The following is a 25,685-nucleotide window of genomic DNA, read 5'->3' as shown; positions in this document are numbered from 1 at the left end:
TATAATATTAAAATAATAATCAAAACACCGTCTTAGGTAACAAAGTGATAGTCTTATGATACTCGCCGCGAAACATTATAATTGAACACTTAACATTTTAAATGCAAATTCGGAACCGCAAAAAAAATACAAATCGTTTAAAATGTACACGTCTTCGACACGTATAACGTTTAAAATATTCATAAGGGATTCTTTAATTATAATAACATCTGGATTTAAATTATAAACAGCAATATAGCACCGTATATCTGTGTACGCTTTATAATTTTTTTAAAAACGCGCCGAGCGTGGATAATATTATGTCTAATCGTGTTCCGTCATAATTTCACATTATAATATGTAGTTGTATTTATTCATTAGTGTATATTTAATCTAGCATTAGTGGAGGAGAGTTGAACTGTCGTGCTTCAAATCAAATTTAGAGATAATTTATTTATTGTTTTCCAAATGTTTTATTGAATTTTATGCATATTTATTTGGAACTGTTTACAAGCTAGAACGAAGAATTGAATTTACTCTAAACTGTTTTCAATAAATAAAATCATTATGAAACTTATTTAACTAATCTAACTATACAACCTCAACCTATTTTTATAATATAAAAAAATAGGTTAAAAATTCAAAAAATAATTTAAAAATAGAATGCAACTTTAAGGCTCACACATACGTAACCCCAACAAAACTGGACTGATACGTTCAGACAGCACGAATAAACAATTATTATTATTATGTTGAATATTGTCATTTATTGAGCACCAACCGGCAAGCCAGTCATTGAAATATCATCGGGTCTGCATATCTTGCCGGAAATCAGACGTAGTAGGTACCAGTGAATATAAATATAAATTTATACAATGTAACTAAATAACATGAGCCGATGAAAAAAAATTTGAGGTTCTTAATTCATAATTTATTTCCTCGTTGTAATTTTATTTTCGTATCACAAATAATTAAGTGATTGTAACGTGTATGCTGGATTAGTGCAGCGTGCTTCGCAATCTTGATAATTGACATTTTTAAATGTTAACATAATGTGAAGAGTTTGTGCGTCTGAGATTATGCATACCTATATATACTTGTGTATACCTAATAATATGTAGGTTGTTTTTAAACTAAACCGTGGCATTTTCTAAATTAAAATGCTGACAGCTTTTTAAATTTAGAATATGTCACAGTTTATTATTAATAAAAAGGATTGTGCAAAAAGTAAACTAATTTCACTTATAAATATTACGAGATAATTACGTCTTTTTGTTTATGGACAATACAAATAAAGGATTAATAATGATTTCCTTAGCCTTACTTAGAAAAAAAAAACAATTGTAATCAAAACGCAATATGCTTTTATAATAACATTTATTAGTGGGTCTTTAAAAGAAATGTTTTTTTCTAACTTTATACATTTTATTCGAATTCAATTTCGGAAACGGAAATTGTTCATCGTACAAGTCTGTCGTCGCCTTATATTCCACAGGTGGCAGGCGACCTTTAACAACATCTCGAGACACGAAAAACCATAGAACTGTTACAATAGAAATGGCACCAACATTATTTAAAACAACATTATACTAGCTAGTCATCTCGGCTTTGCACGGATTGAATAACACGTATATTAACAATTATTTAGTTTAATTTAATAAATATATCTATCAAACATAAAAATCAACATCTTTATTTATTAGAATAGCTCTTCTCGCTCTCTTCGCTGAGTAAGGTTTGACAAAATTCTAATTCGTCAATTGGTCATATGATACGTTCAGTTTTCACGTAATTGTCTGCAATCAGAGTGCAGGTTGGTCAAATAAAACTGGCTTCTAGAAGGGCCGAGAGATAAAAAGCCTCTTAGAAACATTTGACGGAGAGTGTACGATCGTAGTATTATTCGTAGCGCTTGATATCCTAAGACAAGGCTGATTTAATATTTAAATATAAAAGGTAATTACAAAGTAAATGTTTTTGCCGGGTCTTTGCGATACAATAATATAAATTCTATAGAACTTCGGAATACAAAGGATTATAGTAATTGATCCGCGTTTTAAAAAGTCTAGCATGATATACGGAGGGTATCTATAAAAATCTACATTAATTACATTCGGTTACATTTAGTTTAAACGTTATCAATGGAATTACGACAAATTTGAAATAAATAAATAAATAAAAACAAATGTACATACATATATAATCGTATTTGACATTTCGCCATCTGTAATTATAGAAAGGAAGGTCTAATTGCACATGCAATTAATCAATTAACCAAGCTATTACAGAGTAATCCTTTTAAAATTTACTTTTTATAACTGATAAGAAATTATGAATTACTTTGAAGATAATGGATAAAGGTATAACGTGATAAACGCTAGCGTATGACATTTGAATATATTCTACGCTTGTTTTCAAAATTCAATTTTTTTTGTTTTTTTTTTTTTTAATACAAGTAAAGTAAAAGCCAGTTCCACCTACTGGATATGGCACTTGAATCATTTCAATTCCAAAGACGATGTCTTTTATGCCAATACACAGAATACAATCCAAACGAAGGAACTCCTACACGGTTACCAGCATAGACTAGAAATTTTATATAAAACTTTACATAGTATAAAACAAAGTCGCTTACCGCTGTTTGTTTAAGTATGCTTAGATCTTTAAAATTCCGCAACAGATTTTGATTCCTTTTTTTTTAATAGATGGAGTGATACGAATTTAGTGTATTTGTATATAAAACCTAGACAATATAGTAAAGAAACACTGTTTTAGAAATTTCTAATGTGACGTCGTAAATAATCGTGGTGATCACTCACCATCAGGTTGCGCGATTGATTTATTTATTAAAATACTTAAGAAATTAACTTTAGCATTATTCTAATAAACTGGTAAGAGTGAAGTAAGTCTCACGAAAGATAAACATAAAACGAATATTTATTATCTAACGTTCAACGTATTAGATACATGAAGGCTTAATGTACCTATTTACTTTTACGCCTACATCATAAAATATACTTGCGTATATAATACAGAGTCGCATTTACCTATGTTATACAGAATTCAAGTGACCATTATACCTTTAGTAGATAAAATACGACGTGATGATGAAGTTAAATATATAAGATCTAGTTTGAACTAGTTTTTTCTACTAATTTCCAGTTTCGCTGAGATCTTGTTTAATTTTATCGATGTAAAATTCAATCTTTGTCTCTCTTTGACAACGAGGCATTAATATACATTTAACATTTTCAGATCTTTGAGGGCCTTACCATATATATGAACTAGTTGTGAATATCGGTTTCGCTCGCGTTTTAAGGGATTAGTTGTCACGTATGAGGCAAAAAAGTTAGCCTATATCCTTCCTTGGACTTTAAGTTGGCTTCATATTAAATAACATAAGAGCGTCAGACAGAGAGACAAACAGAGTTACTTTCACGTTTATAATATTAAGTTTAGAAATATTGATTGTCTTCCCAACGTCGCCGACAAACAACTTTGTATTTCTCGGTTTTAAAGGATCAGTGAGTCGGTGTTATTACAAGGAGCAAACATACAATAAGGAATTGTATCTAATTTCCACTTTCAGAAATGCTATTGAACTATTTCCGTGATGAGCACTCACTTTTCGATAGCCAATTAAAATATAACAGAGACTGTTAAAGTCATGATTACATTTAAACGTTTTGCCTTATCGAAACTTCGTCGTATTTTAGCATCGTTTACCGATTAAGTTGAAACTTTGGCATAACCATCAGTGTATTATATCGCACAACCGATTATATTTCAAGGAGATTTAAAACATATAACTTGTGTTAGTAAATAATGTCTGCTATTTGTATTTTTAAATTAATCCTTTTTAAGAATGACATTGAAGTTTTTTTTGTGTTTGTCAAAGACATCAAACTATACAGCCTACGTTATTAGATGCCTACTACCTGCCTGTAAGTCATTGACAGTTCTACAATACATTATTTATAAGCAAATGTCATCTGAATTTGTTACGTGCTAGACAATACCTACATGATTATATAGATGAAAAAAGCGACGTGGTAATATTCGTTGATATATACATTATACAGTATATGTAAATTTAATAGTATATACTTGACTACGTAATTTCATTTGAGAAAAAAGAATAACTACGGAACTTTTTGCCAGTTACCAGTAGTTTGTCTCTACATATATTTCAATATGTAGTATAAATCTTGACCGCGTGAATGAAATGGCGGAAAGAATGCTAGCAACATTTCTCCGTTGAATCGCAATTCCGATCCTCTGGACTAAAAACGAACCAGACCCCCTGTCCTATTTGTCGAGGTGTTATACTTTGATAAAGCTATTTGCAACATTACTCCAAGGGCCAAGTATTTCGAAATGTGGGACAAAAAAGACTCGAGTCTTATAGGTACAAGTAATCGATCTCTTCATTCGAATCCCAGCAACTAGAAAACGTCGAAGCAGACGGACGTATAGTATACGCTATCCCAAATTATCAATATTTATTTCTCATGTGAATTTGATCTTTACACAAACGTAATAACATATAATATTCGTCAATTTGACACGTCGATTTACATGCACTTGCTTTCTCGGGTTGAACTGACGCGAGAATCTATAGCGACGAATAGCGTCGAATGGCGCGATAGGGAGCTATTTCTATTAGTTGTGTAAATCGGTAATCGGTTTTATTGAAATTGCTGATACTACTTCCAAGTTGTGTCGTACTATACCTGAAATACCGTTCAACAATTGCATTTATTTAATAGCTTTGATAGTGTTACTCAATGTGGTGCAATTCCGCGATTATCATTGCCATTGGCTTGTTAGTGCGATTAATTTGCGGCGTTATAATATTGGATACTAATTACTTTAGCTAAGTGGCCGTGTCGCTTTCTATGGACGGGCAGGGAACGTTGGGTCGGATTATATCGTGTTATGCGTTAGATCGCTTCATTAACGTCGTCCATTGAAGAAATTAATTATATTTCCAACGAATGCTTCATTTTATAAATGTAGTTTATATTGAAACTGTAACGTCATATTTTTATTTTGCGAACAATCCGTTATAGTTTAATACTCTTATTATGTCTTAACCTGTATGTAGGTATTATTGAAATATGGAGGATTCGTTGTAGCAATTGTTTGAACTTGTTATATTTTATTAGATACAATACAATTCCTTTTTTCTTTTTATATAGTCAAAAGCTGTAAGTGCGCCGTTATCTTCTCTTACAATACTTTTTTCACCTACGATTTGTTTTGACTTTTGAGCGATCGCAACTGCAGGAGGTAACGTTTATTTCTGATTATTTTAATTATTACTAACAATTATTTCATTATTTTTCAGATATATACATTACGGTAGTAGATATCTGTTTATATAAAAAAATCGTGCCACAATGTATGTTAGCGATAAACTCCGAAACTACTGAACGGATTTTGATAAAATTTTGTAACCATGTAGAATATGGCCCAACTTAAAAGATGGGATAGTTATTATCTTAATTATTGTTCTCAATATTTATTATTGCAAATGAAATGTTTATTATCGGTCAGTTCTATAAAATACCAAATAGATGGCGGCTTAGCATCTAAGTTGCACAGTTACCCGGCAGATGGCGTCGTATATATATATATATATATATATATATATATATATATATATATACGACATCAAATCACATGTCATCAAATGACAGGTTAGTCAGCAATGTTGTACATAAAGTAATACTCAGATAATATTGAGTTTAAATAATTTAAAATGGAAAAAATAATAGTCCGACATCAATGTTATCCACCTTTTTATGACAATTAATTTTAAAAGGTTTTAAATTTATATGGTATATTTTGTCACTGATTACAACAACAACAGCCTGTAAATTTCCCACTGCTGAGCTAAGGCCTCCCTTCCCTTTGAGGAGAAGGTTTGGAACATATTCCACCACGCTGTTCCAATGCGGGTTGGTGGAATTGTCACTGATTACAAACTATGATTTAATATAAGATGAATAGAATTTAAATTCAGGAAATATATGTTGGTTTGCGCTTAATTTTAACATTTCGATACTTTACCTATTACTTTTAGATCTCAAATATGAATGAATCTATTTTAATTTTATTAGAAAATATTAATTTAATAGTAATTACTAAAAATTGTATTCAATATATTTTACTGACCCACAGCAACACGTGGCTGTGTATAAATATATATATACATAGATATATACTACATACTTGCAGTATGTGTAATGGCTTTCATACATTTTATACTTTCTCTCAAACAAACAAACACATAAATAGTGTGTATGTTTGTATTCTAGGGCGCTTATTAATCTTATATCGTTATAAATGCAAATACTTCCTATAATAATATAACATAATCTTACAATCCGATAACAAAATAGGTATGAATAAGGTCGCTTTGAGTACATTGTATTCAATACTAGGTGTTTCTTGTGACTCGGTAGGTCCTGTAATTTTCTATCAATGACATTTCTTATAAAGAATTTCATAATTCCAAATTTTGAAATATTATCATCAAACGCCTACAAATTTCCCACTACTGGACTAAGGGCCTCCTCCCCCTTTGAGGAGAAGGATCGGAGCACATTCCACCACGCTGCTCCAGTTGTTGTTGGTGGAATACACATGTGGCAGAATTTCTATGAAATTTAACACATGCAGCTTTCCTTACAATTATTTCCTTCACCGCCGAGCACGAGATGAATTATAAACACAAATTAAGCACATGAATATTCAGCGGTGCTTGCCTGGATTTGAACCCGCAATCATCGGTTAAGATGCACGCGTTCTAACTACTGGGCCATCTCAGCTTACATAATAATTCACACAGTTATTATCATGATGTGTATTTATACAAATAAAACAAATATTTTTATATCATTCCATTTCGAAAGACATAATTCAATTGTGTATTAGAAGTCAGATCTTAGTGACAGAGAGAAGATAGATAATGAATTTGAATGCATTGAATCAATATCGGCAATACAGACTAAATATTTAGTTGTATATTCCCGGTATAACCGTCAGGGTCGCGTCCTTGCATCCTCGGAATGTCCGAATTATTGGATACACTGTGACCTACTGACCCCGACTGACAGGCAACTTTTGACAACTTATCTACCTACCTAGACATACAGTCAAATGGATCTAATGGTTGTTACTGGTATAGTAATTGATACTGTATGAAATATAAACAATTTTTACACCGTCAATGCGCCGCCAGCCGTGACTATGAGATATGTCCCTTGTGCGTGTAATATTAGCTCATTCACCCTTCAAAAACCATCAATAGTAATTGTTGCTATTTGGTTATAATAAATGATGATTAGCTGGTTACCTCACCGGTTGCATTGCATGTATCGACTACGTAATTTCCAACGTTTTAAGGAAACAATAATAATATTCATTTCTCTTGAGAAATCTTGACATTACGATTATTAAAATGTGATATTTTTGTGAATTCATTCATTCATATTTATATCTAATATATAACGCTATGTTATAAAAATGAAGCGGATATATATATAATAAGCTTTTGTAGATTCATTTTAATCATCAGAGTACTTAAAATAATCCTTTATTTAATTAATGTATATGACGTTATATGTTAATATACATATACAATCTATTCCTTTTTTCTTATTTATTGAATGAATGAATTAATGTATAAGTTTTAAGTAAAAACCCTATACGAATGAGTATTGCATTCCTTAATAACTTTGAAATCGAAGTTGCGTATAGGCTCTCATCTCCATCGAAGTTTTAAACTAAGTTGTATTGAAATAAAAATCTTGCCCCGATGTTTTTACTTAACGTCTAAACTTACGTATAAGTTATAAAATAGTTCGAGTGTGTACGTTTTTTGGGCTCGAAATAAATATTAACAAACTTGACTTGTTCTAAATAATATTGCCATTTAAATTCATTATTATGATTCAATATATCATATACACGTTTAACATCAATAAATTAAATCAAATTAATTTATTAAATATTACACTTACTTAACTTGTTGATTGTCAAAATATATACTATCACGGGAAAAGAAAATACCCTGACCTGAAACTGAACTGGCGGAAGAAACTTCGTATTTTTCGTCGTTTTTTGGATGCATCCATATATTGAATATGAAGAAATAGGCAGGACGCGATCGTTTCATTCCCAAGGTGTGCTATCAACCATGAACTCACAACTTGTGTAACAGCCTATTGCACAAAGCCATGCTTTAATATATTAATAAAAATTAGCAACAGAGCTATTTTGAATGGAATCTAGGTTCCTGTTGTAAAATAAAGTTACTCATTTGAGTAACAGAAGTAACATGTTTCTTCCTCGTACTAAGCTTATCAGGATCCAAATTTTCACGCAAAATCATTAATATTTATCCATACATACATATATAACATTACAGAATTATGCATTGAGAAGCAACAGCTAATTCTTTTACTCTATATGTGCTCCGGTAAAGGGTGAATAAGCCCTATAATTACAGACACAAGGGGTATGACAGATCCAGTGGTTTGCTGACAGTAGTTTATACTTAAGACGATTTAACAAAAGGAAAGAAATAAATTAAAGAATTATTGTAGGTATCAATCAAGTCAAGATGGCACAGTGATTAGGAAACATAAATTTTAATCAATGATTGCAGTGACAAGCATGAATTTTCATGTGCTTAATTTGTGTTTATTATTATCTCGTGCTTGGCTGTGCAGGAAAACGTCGTGAGAAAACCTACATGTGTCAAATTAAATTCTGCATCATGTGTATCCACCAAACCATATCGGAGTAGCGTGGTGGAATTAGCTATTAGATGCATTGTGATATGTATTATAAATTATGTATTTTATATTAAATAGATATGACGTGTTTATTTTCAACAATTCCAAATAAGCATAAGTGTGGGTACGCACACACACAGATGTACTATATATTCCCTGTTCGATAGGACAGCTATACGACACAGTCGACAAGAGATATACCTACTTTATAAAGCTTTAGGTGCTTTCTGAGACACTAAGATCGCTCCTGTGACAGATTCTAAAAATTTGAACCTGGTACTTCTGGTTCAGCTATAAGTTCACACTATATGTATCACATATATGTTTGTTTTTTTTTTCTTAAATATGAAAATGACTTTTTTTATTATATAAGAATGATTCTCATGAATTTCTCTTGTCGGAGATGCGTTCAAAGACTGGCCTAGATAAGATTAAAGGCTAAAACTATTATTATCTCAGCGTGTTTAATCATTGATAATCCGCGGACTTACCGCCATATAGTCCAAATAACATTATCTATTGTTATTAAGGAAACTTGAATATATTTAATTTTAATATAAGATGTCGTAAAGATAAGCTTAAAAAAACATTGAAAAATGATGCAATTTTTTCTATTTTCCTTTCGCGGTTTAATTATTGTTTACTGAGGTGCCGACTCTGCTTCTCTTTCTCATACATGTACGTGTATATCGCAATTTTATATAGCTTATAACCCTTTAGAGAGATGATATAGCAAGCGCCCAGGGCGCTCTGAAGCCGAGATCTGCGACGCTGTATGTTATAGCAAGCAAATGGGACACGACGGGCGCGGTGTTGTTTAAACGTGGCGCGCTATTTGTATCGTGACAAATAAAATGTGTAGGTAAGAAGCATACGACTGAAAGAAATATGTCTGAAGTTGAAAAAACAGCAGAACGGCCACTATTTATCAAATATTATAAATTATTGTAAGTGCCTCAAATGAATAGACTAACACAGGTTTTATTTTGACGTCTGGTATCTCGAAGTCCCAGAATCATCACCCGGCAATTCGGTTTGGGGTCAAAACTTGGTACTCATTTTTTAAGTACTTAGATTTTATTGTAGATAGATATACTTATTTGAAGATTATTGAGTAGTTTCATCACCAAGCGTTAATAATCCCGGCATCAAATACTTTATAGTCTGTTTTTTAAATATAAAAATATATTAAGTTTAACAAGAATTGTATAATATATACTGAATTAATGTTTTATAATATCAGAATTTTATTTATTTTTTTCTAATAAATGTCATTCAATGAATTTTTTTAAGTATAATGGTTGTTTTGTACCTAACAAATACGTACAACTAACCAAAAAAGTTTTACTGAAGTCTCAAAGACTGTGCCGGAGCTTATGAGGAAAATATCGGAACTTCCCAAACTCTAATTTTAGGCAAAATTATTTTTAGAACGGAATATTTTCATTGTACAATATCTATTAATAGTATTGCAATTTACATTAGCCCTGTATCGCTGATTCGTTTAACAACGGCTACACTAGGTATTAAAATAATTATAGGTACATGCGGCCCACAGCTGGGCAAAGACAACAAAACCCACATCTACAGTTCGAGAGTTCGTCCCAATTATTTTCGACAAATACCGCTTTCCCAACAACGTTGATCATTTGTTTATAAATCAAAATTGATCACGTGTACAACTCAGTGCTGACCTGAATCTGAACCTAAATATATGACTGAAGTAATTAATAATTGCTTGAAATTTAAATTCCGATGAATTCCACTAAGGTTCTATATTTAGGGTTCCGTAATATAAACTGTATTTTAAATTGTTTTTTATCATTTGAATAATAAATTCTTTAAGATTGAACATCAATAATTATTGAAGATTTAACGAAGGCTTGATCTTGCTTGAATATGTTCAATTTGTTAGCTAACAAAAAATCGCCTGACAATTAGAGTAGCACTATATTATCGCAGCTTTGCTCGCGTTCTATACGTTTATTGTCAGGTATTATACACAGAGTACCTTTACAAATTTTAGCATATGTGTTCTGTATTATTTATAAGAAACATTAAAAGCCATTGAGGTTTTTTTTTAATAAACATTCATACATTTGCCTGTATACTATTAGTTACATTTGTATTAAAGAAAGTATTGCTTTGTAAAAAATAATTGAAATACTAATAACTTAATGCCAAAAATATTTCGACTATAGCTGTCATTCTCAACGGATACTAGGAATACCTCATAAGATATTGTGAAGTAAAAATCTGCGGAAACACAAATGCGCTTTCTATTGCCTCCTTTACATATACCGATGGGAAAATCAAGATCATTAAGCCACAAAAACGAAGTATCGCAAATGCCCCTAAATTCGCTGCAAAAATATCTTTTTAGGCCTACGAAGGTTTTTAAACCAGGACTTTGGAATTACAAGCATTAGGTGCTACTACGATTCACCTACATAAATCTATTAAAAATCAGTGTTTATAAGTAACGCAAGCCAAATCCCAAAAGACACTTATGTATTATTAATTTACAAAGAGAACCTTTTTCATATATTGTCCTTATAACCTGTTTTGTTAACACAACACATTATTTTATTACGTTTATATATCTGTAATCAACTACACTGTTATTTTTTTAATTACAAACGATTTAAAAATGGAATGTTGAACTTCCTTCTTAACATTTACAAATCCGTATAAAATCACAAATATTTCTTTCAGGGAATTAAAAAAGAAACACGTTACGTCTTAATTAGTAATATTTATTCTGGCTGTCCACGCGTAAGCGGGTCGCATGTACCGACAGTGTAAGGCTGTTGACACAAGAGCGGTCACAAGGATCGACGGTGTAAACAAAAAAGACCTTAATTCATTTGAAATGGCACTTTCCTCTTATCTCTGTTGTTTTAAATTAAAACAATAAAACAGATAACGTGTGTGCACTGGCTTAATGAGCCTAGTAATGAGAATGGCCGATGTTTGTCCAAACACAAATTGTGAAAGATATAACTTTGTCTTATTGTGTAATGTAGACTCGCGGGCTGATACAAGTATTATTTTTTCATGTGAAATAACATAGCGGCCGTTTGATCTCATGTTTGATTAACAAAATTAACAAACCGTACCTTATTCGAATCGCCTTAAGGACATCGCTTGTTTTGCAATAATTAGGTATGTGCTCGTCTGAATGAACGAAGTAAAGTTGGCATCGGAAATTACATTCATTAAATTCAATCAATACTCAACTCAATACTAAAAAGGGAAAAATCAGCCACGGGACGCTCGGCAGACGTGAAACATCGAAATCGTTGGTTATTGCAAGAATTTATAATCAAAGAAAAGTAATAAATAATTATGACAATAAATCAAAACAAAATAATGTCGTTACTAAAATTAAAATATATTTTTTTATTATTACAGTAGCGTCGGAGAGGCACGATGACTTAAGAGAGCGTCATACCGTTTGCTGTCTTACCCCATAGAGTCAACTGTTGTTGCATCACATAAAAAAACTTATTAAGTACAAATAAACAAAATCATTGGCCTTCTTAAAAATAAAATAGAGAAAAAAAACGTCGCGGCTCCGTTACTACACCCGTCCCGAACAAACACGGGCATTTGCTCGAATCGTATTTAAATCGAGTTATCGCATAGAGCGTTTAATATTTTATGAAAGCAAGTAGCGAGTCTGGTTCGTCGACCGCGGTTGACACTTATTCGAATTTAAATTCCCGATACCCGCCGAATAGCTACCGGGATCACTCACTCATTCACGCGGACGACGCGAAAATATCTTCATTCCACTCGTTCCTTCCAATTAGCTGTCGGACGATTTAATTTTTCACGCACTTCAAAGATTTAATTCTAAATTCGAATTTCGAAAATATTTAAACGGTTCGCATGGAGACAATTCAACGGGCAGTATTTTAGTCATAAAATAAGTAAATTATTCATATATTGATATGATACATCACGAGACGCAAATGTAAGTTTTGCGCAATTGGCTCGTGCAAAAAATCTATTACATATAAACATCAAACACATAAACATCTCAACGTAAACTGTCAATTGAATTGTTTTCCATAACGCAAATGTATTGCGATCACGTCATTGGGCTTCAGCTCAAACTAGACTCAAGTGTGAGACAAGACAAGGTTTGAAGTCGGAGCTGTCACTAAGTTTCGTATGTTATTGCGATTATTTGGTTATTTTAAAGTAATTCAAGTTGATCATTAAAATATTTTTACTTACTTATTATTAGAATTTATAGTACGTTTATTATTATAGATAAATATCATCGTAAATAGACTTCGATTTAAAGTTCGAAGAAGAATGTCAATTGTCACAGAATATTGTTATTATTTCGACATTATTATTATTAAATAATAAGCTGTTCATCTAGAGAAGCAAAAATAGGCTCGTTAATATCACAGCAAATTAAACTAAACCCGAAAAAAACGTAATTAACTAGTACATTTTGTTATATTTGCATTTAGATAAAATTTGATAATTTTAAAGTAGATTAACGCTCGGTAACATTTTTTTTTAATTTATAAAACAAAGGAAAACGAACAATCGCGTAACCCAATGGTAGGTGGTGACCACCGCCCGTAGTTATTGTAAGAGACATTAACCGTTCCTTGTACCTGTAATTACACTGGCTCATTCACCATTGAAACCGCAACAAAACAATATAAATTATTATTGTTCGGCAGTAGAATGACAGATGAGTGTGTGGTACCTATCCAGATGGTACCATAAGCAATATAAAGAAGTTATAATTAGAAGACAGCGATATAAGAATTACGTAATTTCTTTAAACAAAGTCGCGATCAAATTATGTATAGAAACATGAGCGATATTAAATGAAACACACAGTTAGATTCTTAAGAACCGTGAATTCTGTACACGTTATATATTTTTTAATTTCACGCCCAAATACATATTAATTGCTGATATAAATATGTATGGGACGGACGGGCATAATGGAGACGGCGGGCATAAAGAATACCTAGTCTAGTTCACGACATGACAGCTAGAAAGAGACAAACATATGTCTATTTGATTCGTCGCACACAAGCGGCTACCGCGAAGAGTGCCGCCGATAGCGCAAATAGGTAAACAAGTTTTAACGTACACGGAAAGGATTTTCGTTTAAAAATTACCATAAAATCGCAGTAAGTATCATAAGTTTGTTTTAATGTATTCAGTACTATCCGTATTTCAATATTTTTAATAAAGTTTGATGTAATTAGACGTGCAAAGAAGCATATTTGTCTTGCTTTTTCAGGAACCGTATTTTTTAAATGTTGAGGTTATATTGAAAACTCCCGAGCGGGCAAAACGAAACCGGGCAAAAAGAATAGTATCCGTTTTGCCCTCCTTATTCATTGTTTGCTGATTATTACGGTATGTGTTAAAACATTGCATTAATAAATAATCATCTGTTGCAGATGGTGTATACGTATAAGCGTAAGACTGATCGGGCCAATTGGTCTCAAGAAAACTTAGCTAAAGCAATGGAAGAAGCTAAGAAAACGTCAAAATTACGAGCAAGTAAGATGTATGGTATTCCCTATGCAACCTTACACCGCCACATTGAGAGTGGTTCTTCAAAAAAGAAATTAGGCCGCTTTGAGTCTGTTTTTACGCCAGAGGAAGAAAAGGAGTTGTTGTTGTATGTCCAAAAAATGGACTCTCTGTTTTATGGCCTCACGCGAACCGAATTCCTGCAAATAGTTGGAGAATTTGCTAGAAAGAAAGGCAAAGCTCGTGTTTTTTCCGGAAACATAGCTGGGAAAGGATGGTTTAAAAACTTCAAACTACGCCATCCAACATTGACACTAAGATCGCCGGAGCCAACATCTATAGCTCGAGTCAAAGGATTCAACCGAGAAGCTGTTAATAGATTTTATCTATTGTTGGAAGAAGTTGTAGTAAAACATAATATTGAACCGGATATGATCTTTAATATGGACGAGACAGGAGTAAGGACGTCATCAACCAAACCACCTAAAGTATTATCAACCTATGGAAAAAAACAGGTTGGAATTATTTCAAGCAATGAAAAAGGAGTTTTGACAACCGTAGCGTGCTGCTGTAGTGCATCTGGAAGATTTATCCCGCCGTTTTTCATTTTTAAGAGAAAGAGACTCAATCCAAGGCTCTTAGACGGTGCTCCTCCTGGTGCGGAAGCTACGACCACAGACAGTGGATGGATTAATTCTCAGAAATTTTTAGACTGGTTACAAATATTTGTACAAAAAGTGCGTCCCACTACAGAACATAAAGCGCTGTTAATATTAGATAATCACCAATCACACAAGAGTTATGAAGCACTTGATTTTGCAACGAAAAACAATATCATATTTTTGTCAATTCCACCCCACACGTCACACAAACTACAACCATTGGACATTGCAGTCTACGGTCCAATAAAAAAATACTTTGAGATCGAAGTTAATACTTTCCAGAAACAACATCCAGGCAGAACTATCGATCAGTATGACATTGCGAAACTTTTTACGGGAGCGTATTTGAAAGGAGCTGTACCAGCAAATGCAATCAGTGGATTCCGTGCAAGCGGGATATATCCATTCAATAGTCAGATTATTGGGGATGAACATTTTGCGCCGTCTGAGGTTTATCAAGGAAATGCTGCGAACATCATATCAGAAACAAACATCACTAGCCCTAGAAGAGAAGATCAGCAAAATACTACAACAAGTGAGTCAATTACATCATTTTCAGCCAATCGCTGTGCATCACCGGACACAGTCTCCTCCCAAAGCCTTGACCCCAACACTTCTCACCCAGATATCACAAATACAGCGAATAATGAAAATTCACGGAACTTCCAAACACCAAGCACACCAGATTCGAATATTCTACAAGAAATCAGACCAATTCCTGTCGAAATAAAAAAAAGAAATATGTCGGGGAGAAAGCAACAAAAATCTGAAATTCTAACCAGTACACCAATAAAGATGGCACAAAAAGAAAAGCGTGATGCAATAATAGCGAAAAAAAAAGTTTCGTTCGACACCCCTGGTCCATCAAATGTTAAAATGAGGAAGGTACGTGCCAAGAAAGGCCCATCCAAAAATAAAGAAAATAAAGAACAAGCCTTCTTTTGCACTGTCTGCAAAGAACAGTACCAACATCCCCCAATCGAAGATTGGATACAGTGTGATGTTTGCCGAGAGTGGACCCATGAAGCTTGTTCTTCATATTCCGGCCGAGGATCATATTTCTGTGATGATTGTTTTGATTAGTTTTCATTATTTGTTCTGCCCGATCCATGTATTCATTTTGCCCGACCGGTGTATTCATTTTACCCGCCATGGGTGGGCAAAACGGATAATCACCCAAGTTTTAAAAAAATGTTTTTAAATTGAAGAAGATTTTAATTTTTGTTATTTTTTAGGTTTATTATGATTCTTTTGTTACCAAAGATTGTAATCAACAAAGTCAATTATAAGCATGATTATGATATATATTTTTTATTTATTTTTAAAATTAACATATCCTTCTTGCCCGTCCGTCCCCTATATGTTCAATGCGATTTTACAATTGAATAATATTGAAACACTTTAAAATAATCGTACTTATATCAGTGTTTATTTAATGCATCACTTTAAAACTTCTAAAATTATTAATGTTTCTCTACTATATTATGTTTGTATCTATAAATATAATCATTCCCATTGAAGTAATGTATCATAAAAACCGCATCAAAATCCGTTGTGTAATTTCAAAGATCTAAGCGTAGATAGGTACAAACAACGGTATGCGACTTTGTTTTACAGTATGTAGTGACGAATGGTAAAAGAGAAACCCAACCGTGGGCCGATTCAGTAATACTAATTATAAACAAATTTTCATCAAAATATATATTCTTAATGAAAACATCTTGATAAAATTTTAATTAATTATTTTAACATTTTATTTATTTACCGTCAATTTATTATCATTGAAATTTCTGTTCTTAATAAATTATTGTAACGTTTTTTTTTTAATAAACAGAAAATCGTTCGTGACTAATATAATGAAATATGTAATAACGAATCGAATATTTAATAATGATCAGCCAAATTCGATACGAGGAGATAATCACATATGATTTTATTGAAACTGCGAACAGTAACCAGATCAGTGCTAGACGTGTCATTTACAATTGCACTGCTTAATTTATAATTAATAAAATTTTCCTTTAAAACTGTATTTTTTAAATCATACAATTATTTTTAATGATATAGTATTGCTGAAAATAGGTTTAATATGAAGAATTAATTTTCAGTCCCTTTTACTCCCAATAACGGATATGAGATGGCAATATTTAATCTTATCAGATCTGTTTAGAGATTTTTGATTGGATAAAGCAAAAGAATCGGTAAAAATAAAAACAGTGTCCAAATAAATCAACACGAAACTAAGGCCTTCGACAAACCTTGATAATATTCTGACCTATCAGGCCAAAGCTTTCGTCAATTGACACGATTTGCGCAGGAGATATGATACGAGAGACGTCGAGGGACCGACGGATCTATTGACCGTGTGAATTAAAACAGTTACAAAAAATAAACTACATAAAAAGAAAGAGACAGAAGGAAAAGACCACTGGAGGGGGCATAACAAAAATTTTGTTACTTAAAATGCTTGTTTCACTGCACTAGTTTCTATGAAAATACGGCCTGTATAGACAGGATAACTCAGTATTCCTTACTCTCGTGATCTTGGAAGAGCTGACACGTTTTACGGCTCTAAGTATTATTAATCTTTCTATAAAACGGGATTTTACCACTGTTGGTAATGCTCCTAACTCCAGGTCCAGCTAAGAATTTCTCGACCGAATATACCAATAACTTTTATTAACGCGATTCAAAATTTAAACCCGAGACGTAATAATCTGCGGCCCTACGTAGCAACTAAACCGACAAAACAGTTACTAAAATCGTATTGGACCAATTGGATACAAACCGATTCATACCTATCTACAGTAAACAGATTTAAAAGGCATACGAAAATGTTATTACAGTCCGATTTAGTAAAATTATCAAATTATTTAATTGAACGTAAAGTATATCAGATATCAGAGCACATAATTTGATATTTGATAGATGCGAAGCGAAATTAATTCGGTGGTAGGTCTGGGTACCACTCAACAGATATTATATGGAAAACGGTATTTCATTAATATAGTTGAATGGGCGGTGGTTATACTTAGCTTACTTCTCGCTATTATGTATAAAAAAAGGTACCGAACATACTTAATAACGTTATCAAACCTTAGTAGGGACATAATATATTTGACTGGGAAGTGTGGCGTCGCCTGTAATCCGACTACTTGGAGGTCGGTAACGGAGGATGGTATGAGGTTGGGAGTCCTGGCGCTGTGTGGTCTCATGTTGACTGGACGTCCATACTAAGCCTGGTGTTAATATAGACCCCTTGGACGAATCCGGGGAGTGCAGGTTCACTAAGGAGGGGCGTACCGGGCCAGAGGGGAAACCCAGCAACCAAAAGCCTCCGAATCGGGCATATTATATTTATTATCACATTTACGGATTAACATCTAGTCTTCTTTGAAAGTCAAAAAGTTACCTCTAAGCATTAAGGTATTTACGTTTCGACTAAGATTGAATACGTCATATCTATCTCGAATAATGTTTGATTTACTTTCAACGTGACGTCACGCCCAAATTAGGTCATGCGCTTATTCACAAAAACAATATCAAGTTGTGAATCATTTTGAAATGTAAATAAATTATCGTTATCATAACGACTAACGAACAATTGTTTTAGAGTTGTTTAGTATATTATTCAGTCTTCGCGTTTCGATAGTGAAACAGGGCATGCGCTTAATCTAGGAAACTAATTAGCTACCGAATGCTATGCTTTCGGCCTACATTCGAATATAACCTCTATCAAAAAGCCGTAAAGTTCTTTTCACTTCGCGCATAAATTTTAAACGTGTATAAGGTTGTAAAGGATTTATTTGGCTTTTCACATTTAAACTTTAAGATAAAACAAGATTCGGATGTACAGTTATATTAACTTAACTGTAAAACATACCATTTCGATTGAAGTTATCTTGAGTAGCGGCATTTTAAGCCTATGTCGTTGTTAACTTACCTACTTTTATAAACAAAAAAACACTTTGTAATAAAGCATTTCTATCGAACTTGACTTTGCATTTATGATATTAGTAAGATTTCGTTATTGAACCTCTGTGATTGTGCTTGCTAATTCGAGTGTGATTCGAAACACATATGGCATAGTTTAATGAGAAATGTAGCCTTCGTCATAGATTTCCTCTACAAGTGAGCACGAGAATGAGAAGTGAGAACTCAGCGCTTTTCCTGGCTGAATCCGCAACCTTGTTTACGATTGGTTATTAAATAAACACAACTAATACTACATTTAAATTCCTTTTACGAGAGCTGGGTAGGCAACAGTCTTGAGTCGCATTGACTGGTGCCTAGTTAGAGAGGATGAGAATGGTATTATTGAGGTCGAATATGATTTGAGTGTTAGCATAATATTATAAGATTAAAAAAAAAAACAAAGTTATAAATAAAATATCTCAGGAAATTAGAAAATAATGAAGGAAACTTGACATGGTCAATGCGGCCCTGATTATGGGTATTATCATCATAAAAGAAAACTTATTGGCCATTACTAACATCGCCAATCTTCCACCAATCAGAGACTAAGATATGTGTTTGTAATTGAAACTGGCTCACTGGAAATTCTAAGCAGAACACGGTAACAGAGAGTACTTTTCAAGCGATAACAGGCTTTGTACCCATTTGGGCTTTTAAAAACTGATTCTTATATATTATAGTTCTTAGCATGGACTTAAAGTATGTGGTGTATACTGTATATGTATAATGATGGTTGTGAACTGGATAAAGATCAGAAAGACTCTTGTAGAAAGAATTTACGAGATATAGCTAGTTGAGAGGATTACAAAATAGAGTTTTATTTAGATCTAATTAGTGTTAATAATTAAATTCCTAAATTAAAATTCGTGAAGGAAACCTGCATGAGGCCGACGAAAATCTGAGTATTGTATCCAATAGCTGGTGTTGGAGCGTAGTGAAAATACTTCAATTGAGGAGAATAGGCGCTAATGCAGAACATTTATAGTATGTTATTTTATGCAATATTACTCAACAGTATTGAATATTATTTTGAAAAAACATCAACATCATCATTCATCGTTCTACTCAAGTATTTTATAAGACGTCAATAAAACGATCTAAATGAATTTGTAATTTTTTAATCTGTAGGTAATCCATCCGACTCCTCGCGTGACAATGATATATAGACATACTTAATTGTTTTCTACGAGAAACATCGGCGCGTGCGCATGCGATGATAAACTATAAACCTTTTCAGATCTTTCTAATGAATATATATTTTTATCTTGTTTAATATTTATATTATTTGTTATCAGTTTTGTTATCACCATTAATAAACATAAGTGTTAAAAGATTACTTTTGAATCTATACTTGCTGACACAAGGGTTATTAAATTAAAAAAAAGCTTCATGGCTGAATTTAATCTCTCACTAGATTTATTTATGAAAATGGCATTTAAATAATTAAAAAAAAAAAACAACATCGAACGCAGCCATAAAACCGCGTTTATCAGAGCTAAGACGTCAGAATTAATCGAACAGACTATAATAAATAGCCTTATCGGCAGTATAAATTAATCACTGGCCTAATACTTACTATATTTTTTTTCTTACTTTTTTAATTACGCGCGTTAATTGAAATACGTGTCGCACGTGTTCTTTCACGCTTATAAAGCTTTACTAATGAACTATTGTTTATTTTAATATTTATACATTTATGAATATGTTTATAGATTTCTAACTGGAACGTACTTTAACAGATTACAACTAGCCGTAGATATGAACCGAGAAAGCTTTGACCTATACTATTAAAAAAATAATTACAAAAGACGGTACTTAGTTACGAATTAAAGGTTAATCCTGATGACGAATGCATGAGATAAGTATGTGTTCAGTGTAGGTAGGTATCTAATCATAAATTTTCGCCCTTAAAATCAATCTAAGAATAAGGTCCTTAAAGGAATGTCAATTGATAACAATTTTTTAATTTAAATTTAAAAAATCACTCAAGTAAAAACTAAAACCAACAACATATCTATGTATCTCATACATATAAGTATATTCTAAGATTTAAATCGTATATAATTTTTTTACTTGGTACCATATCTTCCTTACCGTATTAGCGAATCGACCTACTTCTTTTTTAAACTTAGTAATTATAAAGGAAAATATTATTAATGACATCTTCGCTTTTATGTTATACTTATTAAAAAATATAAATACCAGTCCAAGTGACATTAACGAAATATTAATTCCTGTGAATCGACTTCAATGAAAAACGCGTCGCTATAATCAAGAAGTTCACCAACTCATCAATAAAAAAGACATATTTGAGAAATCATCACTTAGTAACAAAGTATAAAACATATATATATAAACACATGTAGATCATAGCGTACCTATATAAACACACGCAGATCATAGTAAGTTTTTGTATAAATTAATTGTTTTAAGAGGTCAATGAACTCGTAAAAATCATATCGCAATTTAAAAAAAAACATCACTATAAGTAAGCATTGAATATCGAAGACCAATTGGTGTGTAATTATTTTTGTTTTTTTTTTTTCTTAAAAACAAAACATTTTTCGAAACATTATTACCTACGTAATACGACAAACGCTTCGAACAGCTACCGCAAAGTCAAACCCGCAGTTACATGACTAATTGAACATTTAAACTTCCACCGTAACGCCCTAAGTTCAAACTGACTGAGACACGTGTCGCCGGAGACAACGAGACGACTTGGGGTTACTTTAACCGACGCCGAAAAGAGGCTCTCTTTTAACCCGTACCTTGCTATTCGATTGCTTTTATAATTCATTGGGGTCATTTGTTATGGAAATCATTATAAATAAATTCCATAATTTAAAAAATGACTAACTTAAATACCTTATCAACATTTGAACTGTCAAATATATTGTAAATATAGATTTAATTTGTATGAATAATCTATCTACACAACTTTGTCTTTAAATACTAGATTTTGATCTTAGTATATACTAAGATTGTTTTTTTCATTCGCTAGATTAAAAATAGTTCATATATTTATTTAAAAGATATTTATCAACATTGAATCAATTTAAAACAAATTTAATTAATTTAAGTTTAGTTTTTATTAAAAAAAAAATAATTAATTTTGTATTTTAGTGTATATTCATAACACTTTAGGCAATACCTGTAGATACCTAGAAATATACACTGGAAAATAGTTACTTACCAAACCTATTACCTACATAGGTACTACGTCTAAATGAATTTTGCATGCTTGTATGTAGATATGTTACAGTTTCGGCGTACGTTAAAATGAACTCTCAAAGTGAAATTACAGCGATGTTAATATCAAACGATGACAACAACGTCACGTCAACAACTACAGCAAGCGAGTGTCACGTCGCGTCGCCGGTCGCGACGTCCTGCGCCCTTCGATTGACGCCCTTTTACACACACTAACTATAACGCCAAAATGTTATCATATATATCGATGATTTGTATTAGAAATGCACTGACGACTTTCATTCAAATTTCGAATGTTAATATTTAAAAATGGAACGATGTTTGTTAAATGACGGGTGAACTTAATCTAAATAAATTTTCAAATTTCGAACGTTGTAATTAGGCAACAATTAATTTAATAGTAATTAAAAAATAAAATTCTTTTAGTGTTTTTGATGTCTTCATTCATAATTATCACACGGGACGCCACCGCGGCGTAGGTATTTAATGTGCGTAATAAAAACTTAACGTAATTAAACAATACGTTAACGCAAAAATACAAAGAAAATCGTAAATATACAAATGTTTAAAATATCGATAAGAAGCTATTGTTGCTCAGGCATTTTTCGAAATGCTGTTAATTTTGAACTCAATAGCACAAACATTCACTTATCTATGCTTATTGCAATGCTAATTGTGGTAGAACAATATCCTTTTGTTATAAGAAAGACCCAGTTTTAGTTCGCAAATACTAAATTACTCTCACCAACAACATTCAAGAACAATAGGTCGAAAACAATTTAATATAACGCATTCGAAACGCTGTGTTGCCACACTTATAAAATCCTACCGTTTTAGTAGATTGCAATATTATCACCGAAGCATGGATAATTTATATTTAATATTATATGATTATATCTACATACTCGAATGCATAATTTTATTATTAATTTATTTGAATTAAGAACGTTTTATAATATTACTGATTTAGTATTAACGAGATTTTGTTTAGCGTACTTTCTACACGTACCTACGTTTATTTATTTTTTTATAATATACAGTCGTGTGTATAATTTTGTAAGGTCCAAGTAAGGAAAATTCCTAATGTATGTGTTACTTTAAATTCTGAAATAATAAATAATGTAAGCTGATATTAAACTTGATGATAATATTTGTGTTTAGAGAGACTGGCTAGTTTACAGGGCCGGAATAGGAGATCTAGATCTAGACAACGAAGGAGTGGAGGCCCTTAATTATATTAAAATTGTTTGAAAATTAAATTTATTGCAAATTTTCTCAACCAACATAATTATGTAGAAACTACTAGTTATTTAATATTAAAGATATTTACTTTTAATTTACTAGATATAAGTACGTATAAATATATTATATTTAAATTGTTAATTTTGTTCAATTTTTTTTAGATGTTTCAATTGTCTTTATATATAGGGCCCCTGTGGAGGCCTCTAGTCTTGATGACCTCCCTAAATCCGGCCCTGGCAGTTTAATATTCTTTTATCATATTTCACGTCTCATACTCTCGTGCACAAGATTTAATAAGCTTATAAAACGAAATGCATTATAATTATTATTCAAAGAGTAATAAAACTATTAATCATACGATATTTTATATTGGTTTTTTAATTTATCGGAATTATACTATAAAAATATATTAATAAAGAGATTTAATTACCTATAGCATCTAACTAGGTTATTTTTATTTTTTTCTAGGTATATGATTAAATTGTTTTGAATGAAAATACATATAAGTATTATTTTATATTATACGTAATGATAAATTTATAAATTCAATAAATGTTGAAAATAATATTATATTTATTAAAATGCATACAAAATAATATGGCTATGCGATTTCAGTACATGTGTGTGTTTTCTTAAGTTCTAAGTAATTAGTATAATACTTACATTAATATATGATTGTTTTATGCCAATAATATGTAAAAAACGAGAAAATGTATAAAGTTACCGTCTCCTTGAGCAAACATAAAATAGTGAATCTTTGGCGCCGCGAGAGAATCGAAACAATGTCCTAGTATCTCAAACAGCTGAGCTACTTGGCTGCGATGTCGCGCGATTTAAAACCTTATTACTAGCGTATTAGAGTCGAAACTAAATCGTTTACATCCTTCAATAAACAAAAATATCAATAGTTATCGTAACTATTTAAATTGACTCTTGATCATCTTATTATTATTTTTGAAGCGATTGAAACAGACGCTAATACTTATGAGGTGATGGTCTGCGCGAATAAGCCTCATGCAAAACACAAACAAATTTGTACATCTAATTAAAAAATATATACCCCCAGGCAGAAATGCTGATGGCAGAAAAATCGCGAAATAACACAAAGTACAACGATAATAATAAAAATGAAATGAATCTCCGCATCGTGAAAGTTAGGAAAATAAATATTTAATAACTAACTGTTAAATAAATAATTCCCGCGAACAAAATGAGCTAATAGCGATTCGGAAAGGAAATTTAGCGAGAAAGGGGCGAGGGAGGGAGATGGCGGGAGAGTGTTCCACTTACCCGTTCCTCCTCGCGGATCATCTCGGCGATGCCGGGGCGGATGTCCACGTCGTCGACGTGCAGCGCGGGCGCGTTGGGCGCGTCGGGCGGCGCGTGCAGCAGGTCGGCGGGCGCGCCGGCGCCGGCGGGCGACACGCGCGGGCTGCCCGCCGGGCTGCGCTCCGCCGACCGCCGGCGAGCCTTGGCCGAGGCGCCGCCTGGGGACTCGCCCTCGCGGCTGCCGGGCCGCTTCCCAGCGCGGGCTTCCAGACCGCCGCCCGCCCGCAGCACGGCGTGCTCTCCGCTCACATCCGTCAGACCCCTGATCTTGAGGGTCTCGGCCACCTTCAGCAGCGCGGTGATCTGATCTTGCGACACGTTGATCTCTCCGCGGTACATGAAATCTACCACCGCCTTCAGGTCGCAGTACTTAATATCGCGCATTATTATGATCGGGTGCCGGCAGGGGTTGTCCATGAACAGGGTCTGGAAGTAGGGGCTGCATGCCGAGAGCACCACTTTGTGCGCCTTCAGGCTCTGACCCTCGCAGGCGAGCGTGACGTCCACGAAGGACTCGGTCTGGAGCAGCTGATCGAAGCAATTGGCGAGATTCGTCTGATAATTATTCCATCGGAGACAGAACTGCTGGGGCGAGCCGTCGGCGGCTTCCCGGCCGTCCATCGCCGCGGATTCCTCCTCGGCCGGCATGGTTTTAGCGGCAGCGGGCTCGCATCTGCAATATAACGCGTGAGGAATGAGGTGCGCGACGCATGCACCGCGGGCGACGACTCGCGAGGCACTGAGCGGCGGCGTGTCGCGGCGGGGCGCGCGGGCGGGGCCGGGGGCGGCGCGTGCCGCAAGCGAATGGCCGCCGCGCGCCGCCCCTCGCCACGCCCCCGCGCCCGCGCGCACTCCGCCACCCGCGCGCCCCCGCCCGCGCCTGCATCGATCGCGCGGCGCCCGCGCACGCCCGCGTGCACGACGTGCTGCAGCACGCCTACTGCACGACTAGCTC

At 33.5% G+C, this 25,685-nt stretch overlaps 1 protein-coding gene across 3 annotated transcripts in view; it reads right to left on the bottom strand.

Moving 5' to 3' along the window:
* LOC124542846 (protein bric-a-brac 1-like) overlaps positions 1 to 25,458 on the bottom strand; it is a 254,865-nt gene extending 229,407 nt beyond the window's left edge. For all 3 annotated transcript variants that reach the window (XM_047120729.1, XM_047120731.1, XM_047120730.1), the window contains exon 1: positions 24,692 to 25,458. In XM_047120729.1, the coding sequence (XP_046976685.1) occupies positions 24,692 to 25,378 (687 nt within the window). In that variant the 5' untranslated portion in view covers positions 25,379 to 25,458. The remainder of the gene's footprint in view (positions 1 to 24,691) is intronic.
* Positions 25,459 to 25,685: the final 227 nt, after the last annotated feature.

This window comes from Vanessa cardui, chromosome Z (assembly GCF_905220365.1).
Source record: "Vanessa cardui chromosome Z, ilVanCard2.1, whole genome shotgun sequence".
Classification (NCBI taxonomy): domain Eukaryota; kingdom Metazoa; phylum Arthropoda; class Insecta; order Lepidoptera; family Nymphalidae; genus Vanessa; species Vanessa cardui.
Note: the sequence above shows the minus strand (reverse complement) of the source record. Positions and strands in the feature narration are given on the sequence as shown.